This window comes from Semicossyphus pulcher, unplaced genomic scaffold (genome assembly GCF_022749685.1).
Source record: "Semicossyphus pulcher isolate SPU_LCO1_2020_fin unplaced genomic scaffold, fSemPul1.0.p SCAF_14, whole genome shotgun sequence".
In the NCBI taxonomy this organism is placed as follows: Eukaryota; Metazoa; Chordata; class Actinopteri; order Labriformes; family Labridae; genus Semicossyphus; species Semicossyphus pulcher.
Window position 1 is genome coordinate 8864257 of NW_027211648.1, and position 11222 is coordinate 8875478.

The window sequence follows — 11222 nt, forward strand, 5'->3', positions numbered from 1 at the left end:
TTTAATACTTAATCCATTCATGCTACATCAGTGCTTCTCCTGAAGGCCTCAGGACATTTGTAAAGTCACACATTCATTCAAGACATTGCACAAAGAGCCAATTCAACCACAAGTAGTGTACACAAAAATAATCATTCATAGTATTGAGTATCTACAATCTTGATATTTATCAGACGAGTAAAGTGTCACGTGTCCAACAGCACCATCATTTCACTGGGGATGACAACTCGACTGTTTGATCTGCAGCCAGGTTCTCAGTCGTTCACACATCAAAGGACATTACATCTTTTGTACTGCTACAAACGCACCACATAATCCTTGTTGCTTTGTCATGCAGTGCACTCTGTTTGCCCGCAAAGTTAATAACCTGTGTGAGGTCTAACTGTAAGCACCGAGGGGGGTAAATACATGCCAAGCATCTCTTCTGCCATTTTGGGCCGCTGAAAGCTCAGTCTGCAGCTCAGTTGATCATATTTCCACAGGATCCAGAAGAAGTCCTTTGCATTCTTCACGGTTCGTTCTGCTTCACCCGTCCTGTACCCTCAGACGGCTGCTCATATTATCAAGCAAACCCCTGACATTTGGGTTAACTTCTGTTGATGTCAAGTCATCCCAGTTAAAGAAACTTTTGATCCCGGTTTCCTCTCTTTAGCCCACAAGGAAGGCCCCGAAGTAGCTCGCCCTCCCGTCCATCTCCATGGTACTGGCGTTGCTGACGGAGATGAAGAGTCGGTCTGCCGGCTGTAGAAAGGCAGTACCGGCCTGATGCAGGGAGAAGAGACCGGGCTCCTGACCCCGAGGCCAGCAGGCACTCCGGGACGACTTCATCAGCAGGATGGGCACCGTGTAGGAACTCATCTGTGGACCGAGGCACATCATCAACATCATCAACAAAGCACTTCATTGTACGTTACACTGGCATTTAATTTTACGCAATATACCTTTAAAACCATCTGAAATTATAGCTACATGTTTTACTTCTTTGGTGCATTCAAGGACACTCCGCGTTGGCTTGCATGTGTTTGTTTGTTTGTGAATGTGTTTGACTTTGTTCAGCCTGACATGGTGTTCATAAAGAGCCTGTCAAATCCGATCAAGTCTGATTTTTCTTTGCTTGAACCAGAAGTGGTCAGAAAGCTTGGAGTAAGCCACACAACAGATCCCCACAAACATTCAGCCTATTTTCTAGTTTAAAAACACATGCTTTCGTCCTGATATTAGCTATTAAAGCAGGCGAGTGAGTATCTCTGTCTGAGCTGGTGTGCTTGTTCCAGGAAGCCATCACTGCTTCTTCTCAAAGACTGTAGTGACAGTTTGCTACCCAACAACCGAGCTAACGTGACGTCACTTAATGTCTATTTGATACACTGGTGTTATATTATGGTTATTGTCCGTACAACATATGTGAAGATTTTTATAGCCATGATCTTACACACATCAGTCTAACTACACTTTAACTTGTCCTTGCTGCTTATTGGGATTGCAGCAGAAAAGATCCCCTGCAGCCTAACACAGATTTTCAGCATGGACTATCATTACAAAAGTCTTTAAAACTCTTGACAAGACAGCTTTAACTGCAAACAAGGTCGGTTGTTAGGGGTGGGAATCATAGGGTACGTCCCGATACGATACGCAATACTTGGCCCACGACAATATCGCGATTCTGCGATCAAAGACAGTCATATCTGATTAACTTCTTCTTCGGGCCAATTAATTTCTTGTTCACGTTAGCTTCATTCATGTAATAAGTGCCACCGTGAGTATTAGTAATAATGATGCGGTAAAATATCGATATTTTGTCCCATCTTTATCAGTTATTACTCTTTAAATTTGAATATTTTTTCAGACTCATTTGGTCTGCGCCCGTTTATAACCCTCCTTGGTAATTGAAAATAAACAGAGGCTGCAGACTAATTCACATTAGTTACGATGCTAAGCTATGGCTACATATTTTGGTTGCTTCACAAGGTTGCTGTTTTAAGCTGAACAGTCCTTAAACAACTTGAACCAACAACATATTACCACCAATCATGAACATAACTTGATATGAATTATAATAAATCCTTCACTGTGACTGACTATCTATCTCAATCATGTTCTAATACCAGGCATTTTCTTTTGACAGTCTGACCTTCTTGTAGATATACTGGACAAGCTGTGCTCCTTCCTCCTCCCCCGTCTCCCCCTTAGCCTCCCCGTCGGTCTCCCCCGTGGAGGGCAGTCTGAAGTAGGTCTGGGCGTAGATGTGGTAGAGGCCAGCTCGGGGCACCAGCAGCTCCCCTTCCCTCAGCTCCATGTTCTGCAGGAAGGACAGACCTCTCTGGCTCTCCCACGCTCTGATTCGCTCCCCTAAGAACCCCCTGCTGCTCCTCGAGCCTGCAACGGCACGTAAACACAAAATGAACGAGCAGGACAACACACATACGCACGACGATTAAGGTTGTTAGTATGATGCAAGATCATTTGAGATTAGAGGGTGGTATGTTGAAAGAGTATTTACAGCCACGGCCTTCAAATGAGAAACAAATGTTGGAGTACTCTCCGTCTGTCAAGCGTACAGATGTGAACTCTCAGATGTGTGTTGGTGCCAAAAAAACATTCAGTGTCTTTAATTTCTTCGATATCTAGCACCAAAAGTAACAGATGAGATCCAGTCCTCCTGAAGGATGTGTATGAAGACGGCCAAGTTTATGGAGACTCATAAATGCTTTCCTATACAGCTCGTGATATTACATATTTTTCTTTTCCCATAAAACTGTCCATAAAATGTTTCTCAGTACTTCCCGACTTCCAGATTCTGTATGTGGCTCTCAGCCTGGAGCAAAAATGTTTCCATTATAGACCTGAGTGATTAACGTGCATCATGAGTATGTATATAAGAAAGTACATAAAACCCTTTAACAGCCAGACAATGTGGTTTTAATCCAACTTTGCTCAAACAGAAGTAAACAGTGCATCTGTGGGGACTATTTTTTTGTTTGGGAAAATTATGGAGTTCCATTTCACAGAGGAATAATATATAATCAGGCTCAGGTAATCACTGGTTTTCATCATTTTATGGGATTTATTTGCAAAAAGAAAAATATAGAACATTTTCAGTGTTTTTCTTTATCGCAAAAAGTGTCAAATTTGAAAAAAACTTTGGTGTCCCCAAGTGGTAGTAACAGAACAGACACTGTGGCAGAGTGGAATGCTGCTACTCCACACCACCTCCAAACTCTCTTTTAAAGTACAACTATTTATTTGTCACATGAATAGGGACATTAATAGAACAGAAAATATTCTCTTTTGACTAAATTTTCCCAGGTGTGTTTCCCAGAATTTGGCGATAAAATAAACATCAGACAGGAGGCTTTGTTGTATTTCATTGCCCTGTCTGTCCAATGCCAAATAATGGCAAAATGCCGTACAATAAAAACAGGGTATAAAAAAAAAAAAAGAAGTATTGTATTCCGCAAGAACAACCATACTCATTTAATTTCTGAGGAAATTGTTGAAATGTTTGTTTTATTTTATGTCAAAGAGTAATTGAGACTAGTCTTAAAGACAGCTACAGGGCACTGTGACGAACATGTATGAAGATGTTACTCCGAGCAGCCTGGGAAGCCTTGAAGCACATTCCTCACCTCTGACCCTGAAAGGCTTCGGGTGAAGCAAGACGGCACTCGCAGGTGTGAGAGCATTGTGCATATGTCACCGTGTTTAAGATGTTAATTATGCCGTGTATACTGGATATTTTACATCTGCACCGGATTACAGGAACCTCACCTGCTGTTGAAGGCTCTAAGGGTGAGACGACCCCGGTCACATGGGCAGCGACTTTAGGAAGTGGGACCCCTCGGACCTCAGGGCTCAGGAAAGGCATCACTCCTGTCAGCTTATCTGTGAAAACACAGGCAGATAAGTTACTCTCAAAGGACAAAAAATGTAGTTACTCCTCCTAGCAGTAACTGAGAGTTATTTATGGCATTGTGCTCACCTCTCATGGTAGTAGTTATCTCCTTCTGGAAATGGTCGGCCATCGTCTGGAAGAAAACACCCAGAGAGACAGACAGAAAGAAAGACGGGGCAAGGTGAAGATGAATGAGCAGCAAAATAAAGTCTCATCATTGATCAGGTCTGTAAGAGGGCTTTATCTAAATTTACAACATTCATTAATTCACCAGGGACCTCCTCGCCCTCATGAATCACTCAGTGCTCGCTCTGTCGAAACAAATATGTCATCCGTTGACCCGTAATAGCTGTATTCCCCTTTGGGTTGGACAGGGTTATTAAGAAGTGATGTGGAAATTTCCCTCCAGTCAGTGGTGTCCAAGCAAAGCACAAACAATAATAAATCACATTTCTTAAGACGTTGCAATATTCTGGACAAAGCATGTACTGTGGTAGTCTGGGAATCTGCAAGCTCAGTGTTCACTTGCAGAGGCACAAACTTTTCTCTAATTTCGTGTCAGTTTATCCGCCCTCCAAAAAAACCAAGATGGCTGCCGCTGAAGTGGAACAAACCAGCTTATGTTTAGTCCAAATGACAGGGGATGGCTACTTTATCAAGACGTGCTAAAAGTGCATGTATTATGTTGAACTAGAGGCTGTATGAATTGGACTTTGGAACTAGCTACCTAGCCTATCAGCCTACAGCTACGTAACACGTTTTATTACTGTCATTGTTGATGTTGGGCACCGGGAGTTTCCACTCAGCCAATCTACTACTATAAAAGTTTAGCAGTATCCTCCAGTATTCTCTCACACATAGGACTTAGAAAAGAGAGATATTGAAGTTAGATTAAATAATAAATTAAAAACCTTCTCTATGTGGTAGTGGAGCTGTTGCGTGACTTGCCAGCAGGGGTCGCTCTTCTTGTCCTCTGCTGAATCTTTTGAATCTGAGCGTAGATTAGCGTTGATCAGACAGGACACGCTGCTTCTGGAGAAACTCTCCTGCATCTGTCAACATAAAGGAAGCAAAACAAACTATTATTCTATTCTATATTAGATTTTCATCTCATCTTTTGACCATTCTCTTGATTAATCAAAACACATTGATTTTGAATGTCAGAAAATTTGTCAACTGTACATTTTCTTATCTCGTTGATTTTAACTATTATGTGATGATCCAAGATGGCGCCGCGGATGGCTGCCTCTGGTGCACATATTTTGTATTATACTGCTTTTTTATATCTTATTCTTATAGTCTATTTTCTACCTTATTCTACTTAAGTTCACCGACAGTAGGAGTACTTCTGTTAAATAGCTTTTAACTTATTTTTATTCTACTGCTGTGTTTATTGTTCTGCACCTTAATAACAAGTCAAATTCCTTGTATGTGTAAACCTAAACTTGATTCTGATTCTAAACTTGTACGTCTTGTTTGACCAAAGCAAAGATTCCTTGTTTCCTAATGTTATGTAAAGTGAAGCAGCAAATCCCTGCAACAACTGTGAACTGGAATTTTTACTTGAAAGTTAAGTGAAACGATGACGTTATTATGCAAGTAATTTATTTAATGTGTCGGCTCTACTGAGTTTAATAAACTCATTCAATCCAAAAATTCTTTCATGTGTTTTTTGGCTTGCAAATGTGGTAGCATAACACTAAAAACACCTGCAGCCTTGCTTAAAGAAGTGCAAAACTATTCTTTGTAAGTAGAGCAAGACCGATACTGGATTTTTGAGGCCGATGCCGATATTAGGAATAAAAAAAAATGATATTGATAAATTAAAAAAAGATGCGCACTCTGCCAGCGATAGAGAGTGTCCTCATTTCCCATCATGCCTGCGCCTAGTGCTGACCGAGTAGTTGTTAAGTTTACTATCTTATGTTCCAAAATGCAAATCATTTTTGTTAGTGTTTGTAATGCGCCTGTTCAGAACATATGTTCTGCATACGGCATATGTTAGTAAATCTGTAAGAGCACAGTCCGGAGCAGGAGGAGTCCAATTCGCACATCGATATGCAATTAAGTCTAAAGTGATTACAGGTGTTCCTGAGGTGAAGTGGGCGTTCCATGGTCACTCAGCCAATCAGAGCCCAGCACCGGAAATACCAGCTTGTTTAGAAAAAAAAGGGCAATTTTCTGGCTGTCATAATGTCTGCTCCAGGCAGAAATATGTAGCTTTAGGGTGTCACAACCCCTCAGTTTCCAACTAGACTCATTTCCTGCCATTGTATTCTGTTATCTACTCTGCCAACTTTCTCCTCTCTCATTGTTCAGTGTTTGAATGGCAGAAATTCTTGCATAACGGGGGCTTTTACCTCATATAAACGTTATGTCAATTGTTTTCATACAGCCCAGTATGATGAATTTGCCTCTAGGGGCTTTCACCAAATAATCGTCTTTAAGATATGTAGCCTGCGATATTTAGTCCACGAGGAAGCAACCTCAAGTGTCTGTGGAAGATGATTTCTTCATCTTCAACTGCGTTATTGTTTTCCTGATGTACGAGGTAGGTCAATGTGAGCTGACGGTGGTATTTTAATGTTTTACTCTCTTACAGTTGTGTCACACTAGCGTGGGGGTATCACTGTGAAATGAACGTTAAATAACTGAAGCTCCGTGTTGCACGTTAAGTTAATATGTCATCATTAATATGTGTCAACCCCCTCTTTGTCAAGTTACAGTTCAGTTTAGTTTAATGCTATCACACAAAGAGAAAGACAAACGAGTGTCTTACCGTGTTTAGGACTTTGTTGAAGTACATAAAACTGACAGACACCGCGATGGTTTGCAGGAGGATTGCAGCGAGTATGATGAGCCCCAGACACTGCAGAGAAACAGAAATGGCCATATCACAGCGTGGGTAAGTAGGTTACAGAAACCCAAAGAAGTCCCGAAGAGCTGCAAAACACTTCCAGCATGGAGGGAGGACAAGTCAGATCAAGCTCTGCTGCATTTCTGAACTCGTAAAAGAGAGAAAGAGAGAGCGAGAGGGAGAGAGGGAGGGGGAGCAGTGTGCACGTAGGTGGAGCAGGGGAGAGAGAGAGTGGAGGTATGGAGTGTTACAACAGCGTCAATATGTCATTTATTAGATAGAGAAGCTTGAAGGTTGGACTTTAAAGCTGCACATGCATCTATACGGCGCCTTGAAGTGCAGTCGGAAATGTAGAAACTTTAGTTTGGGAGCACATGTTCAACCCCAAAAAAGATTCAAATACAGTTTACAATGATCATTGTTAATAATGGTATGCTGTCGTATACAGAGCAGCCATGCAATCAATTTTCTATTATTCTTATGTGTTTTTGAATCATGTTGTTAAAGTTTGTTTCATTCTAAAAATTGTATTCATATTTTAAATTAATTATTTTTCGAAGCCACGATTGGCTGACAGTATTTGGAGTGACCGCATAGCCCCTCCCCCACGTGGGGGAGCGGCCGCACGGCACTCTAACTCCCAAAGTTGTAGAAAACATGGCTGCTCTAGGATTGATTAATCGGCCTTTTGTGTACGAGCCAGAATCGCCAGGAGGTGTCGGACTGGTAAGTTGAAATCTTGACCACGACTTGCCGACAAACGAGTGCAAGAAGGCAGCCTAAGGTTAATGACGGTGAATGACGATTGGTCGATTTCAGTGAAAGTAAGGTTCTACATAGAAACCTGCAGCTGCAACAATAAACACCCAAAAATGTGAAACCCATCTAACATATGAGAATATCCATTCAAAAGATTTGGCTCCTTTAAGAAAGGGGCCTGGTCTACTGATTGCAAAGAAGAAGCCAATGCGACTGTACCTTAAACCTGCATTATTTTTAATGGCCAGAAGGGGGCGACTGCACTGGCTGCAAGGATTTCTCCAATTGTACACAACTAAATGAGAAAATGTCCATCCCCAGATTCAAGTCTTCTTTAATACAAACTGATGTTTAAATGTAAAATAGGTCCAGTTCAGAAAAATAGATGCTAAAGCAGGGGTGACGCTACCTGTAATTGTTAAGTCCCTAACGACAAACCCCTGCCGTCCAAATATAGTCACTTCCAAAAAGATTGAGACATATTCAAAATAAAAAGACTATTGTTCTGCACAGATTTGAACTTTCCAACGTTTGAAAGTTTAAAATCCTGTAGATATGTGTTGCAGATGCTGGTAGAAAGCAGCAGTTTTCTTTCACATTGTTTACTCCTGAAGTTCAAAGTAGCTCTGCTCCTCTTAAATCCTAATGGCCCAAAAACAGCCACAATTTATAGCTTTGATCATACACTTATTACTTCCTGCCAGAGGCACTTCAATGCTTCACAAATCCTTATTTTATGACATTCAGTTTCCTAATTTGGGCTGCTAAAGGCCGATAAACATGTTGGATGAAGAGGCATTTTTCCTGGAGCAGAGTTCCTGGAAACAATCAGTTGTGAAAAGTTGTGTTTCATTAAGTTGGCTCTATAAGTTGGTCCTATTTTCACTGTTTTATTTCACCATTTTGTGTCTTTGATGCTCATACGTTTTCTTTGTGTTTCAATGTTAAACAGCTGCAGATAAAGTTAATCGATGTGCATGAATACAGTGCGATAACTTAAGCTTGATTTTGTTCCCCGTCGTCTGTTTTCTCCTCTTGATCGTTGCTTTCTACATTGAAATACCTCTATAGTCCAAGCTTGAGTGGAGCACATGAAGGCAGCATCACTGCAGAAGCTCATCAGCACCTTACAGTAAAATGAAAACAGCATTTTTTACTTCTCTTTCCTGCGATTGTGAAATGATCTGAGGGAATGTTAGCCAATTGCTGCCAAATGACCCGCCATTGTTCCCGCTTCAGTGTAGTCTGAGTAGAATTTGTCACAGGGGAGTCATTCAATCTGCAAAACTTAACCTTGACTGATTCCGGGTGGTTCCTTTACTTTCATTCCTTGACCTCTGACCCCTGCTCCATTGTCAGCGGAGGAAGTGAGATCAGAGCCTGTACGTGCACGACCCTCCCAACAATCAAGGCCTGTGTCGGACGGCCACATCGGTGCACACGCAGCTGTAGTTTTCACACAGGTGGGAAGGAGTGCACCGGGAAAGCGTTGGAAGTGTGAGCGAGTCCAGCAGGAACAGAGGGAGAGACGTATTTAGTTTGTTTCCTTTTACTGATTAATGCGGAAGAAAAAGAGATAAGAGATTTCTGTGTTCCTTTAAGTGAGTCATTTCCCAGGCTTGTCAGAGAGAAGCAGGGAGACGGTGAGTGATATGTGAAGACTGTGTGGCCTCGGGCGGGGAAGATGACACCCTGAGAGACATGCCTGTCTACAGTCTCATGTCACACACACAGAGAGAGAGGGGGTACGTGTAACAAATTATTACAGAAATTAAACTTATTTTAAGACTGACACTTTTTCATCATAATCTGTCCTGTCACGTTATTGTTATTTCTTCCTCTTGGGTCCAATTTGCCGCTGACCTTTGACCTCTGTGGGGAATGCCTACATGCAGCAGGCCCTGACTCGCTTAATCCCTCCACATGTTGGTAAACATGCTTTTTGTTTAGTTGAGGGTTAAATGAGAAGACTGTTACCGCTCTTTTTTTCTGCTTCCATTCGTTTGCAGATAGATGTCCGGGCTTGTTGGGCTGAGAGGTGCGTATTAGGTTCAAAGAAGGGGTTTGTACTGACAGCGTCACAAAACATCCCACGTTCACAACCCTCAGAGAATAATTGTGAGACACTGAGAATTAAAAGTTGAAGTCCCACAGCTTCACTTTTGATAACGTTTAACACCTGTTGGAAACAGGCAGTGGAACATTTTCATACAAGAAGGTAAAGTGTTACACTCTTCACCAAGCCAGGAGATGGACAGTGCACATTAGAGGTGGGAATTACTGGTAACTCACGATACGATACGCGATAGGTGGCGCTCAATAACAATAATATCATGATACAGCGGTTCTGCGATAATTGATATATTGCAGGACAATCATATAAAAATACATCACGATATCTGATTAATTATCTAGTTCACTAAATAAACAATGATGCGGTGACTTAAATTGGCAGTGAGATCTGTTTAGAGCAACATTTAAATATCGATATTTGGCTCCAGTGATACGATAAGTGTATCACACCAGTCGGGACGACCTTATATTGCAATATTTTGTCCCACCGCTAGTGCACATAATCATAAGACAAAAAGAGTATAGCTTGGAATAAACCCTGTAAACAGGGGGAGCTAGCCCGGCCCTGTCTAACAACATATGCTCGTCTGCACTTCTTAGGATCCGTGATGACATGATGTATCTCATTGGTGTCCATAAACGGAAGTTTTAGAGTCCCAAGTTGTGGTTTTATGGAGGATATGTGGCTGGAATACTGTCATGTTTTTGTACAATGTGTACACAGATAAGAGCAAACCACTGAAAATGCAGCGGCCGCCACTTAAAAGCTAACTAAGATAAAGATAATAGCAGAATACACTTGTTCAAAAACAGGGTTTGATTTCAGTTTTGAGGGTTGTTACTTTAAATTGCAAAATCATTTTGGTTAACTCGACATGTTTAAAGCCTCAGTGAGTTCTCTGATCTCTGTGAAGAGACGGCCTCAGCTGTCTCCCAAAGCCCAAACCTTAAATCAGTCAGGCATAGGGAGAGCTGCTGCTCCACTCTAAATGAAAGCACTTTCCCCCCCAAAAGTAAAGAGCTTGAAAAATACCCAGAAGACAAATAATGAATTTAGAGGACCGATTTAAACTCCTTCCTCCCTCCACTCCCCTTTTCCCTCCCTCGAGGCTTCTCCTCCCAACGTTCGTCTTGTTAAAGTCGGGGAATCTCCCTAAATTCCTTGTCCGAGCTCTACAGCTGCTCATTGTCTCATTTGTGAAACAAAGACTGTAGTGCAGAAAAGTGCTACAGCAGCACAATGCACGCACACACTTGCCAATGACTAACTTTGTGTTTTAGTGGGAGGGTGTTTCCCTGATAGAGATCTGCTGCATGTGAATGAGGGGGCAAAGAAACGGACCACACGCAGGCTCATATTCAACTTACAACCCAAATAGTTTTAATTTTCAGTGAGTCATTTGTCCAAAATAACGCAGAATAAAATCTAAATGCATTGATTCTAAGGTTTGACTCAATCCAGGAATAGTATCATTATTATTATTATTATTATTAGGTATTTGGAAAAGATATACAGAAGGGTTATCAGCAAAATGTACTTCATATATCAGTATGAGGTATCGTAGTAAAAGGTTTTAATGAGCAGATAAATGGCCCCTGTCCATGTTGCATTATTGTGAATTCCCGCAATGCAATTTTACT

The 11222-nt window shown here is 41.5% G+C and overlaps 1 protein-coding gene across 1 annotated transcript; it reads right to left on the reverse strand.

Annotated features, from left to right (window-relative positions):
* LOC138591559 (tumor necrosis factor ligand superfamily member 10-like) lies at window positions 1–6802 on the reverse strand. The gene is made up of 6 exons (XM_069662195.1): window positions 6672–6802; window positions 4804–4944; window positions 3980–4025; window positions 3769–3882; window positions 2132–2376; window positions 1–858 (listed from the first exon to the last, which is right to left on the reverse strand). Exons 1-6 carry the CDS (start codon window positions 6783–6785, stop codon window positions 649–651), a joined length of 870 nt encoding a protein of 289 aa, XP_069518296.1. The 5' UTR covers window positions 6786–6802; the 3' UTR covers window positions 1–648.
* Between the last annotated feature and the right edge of the window lie 4420 nt (window positions 6803–11222).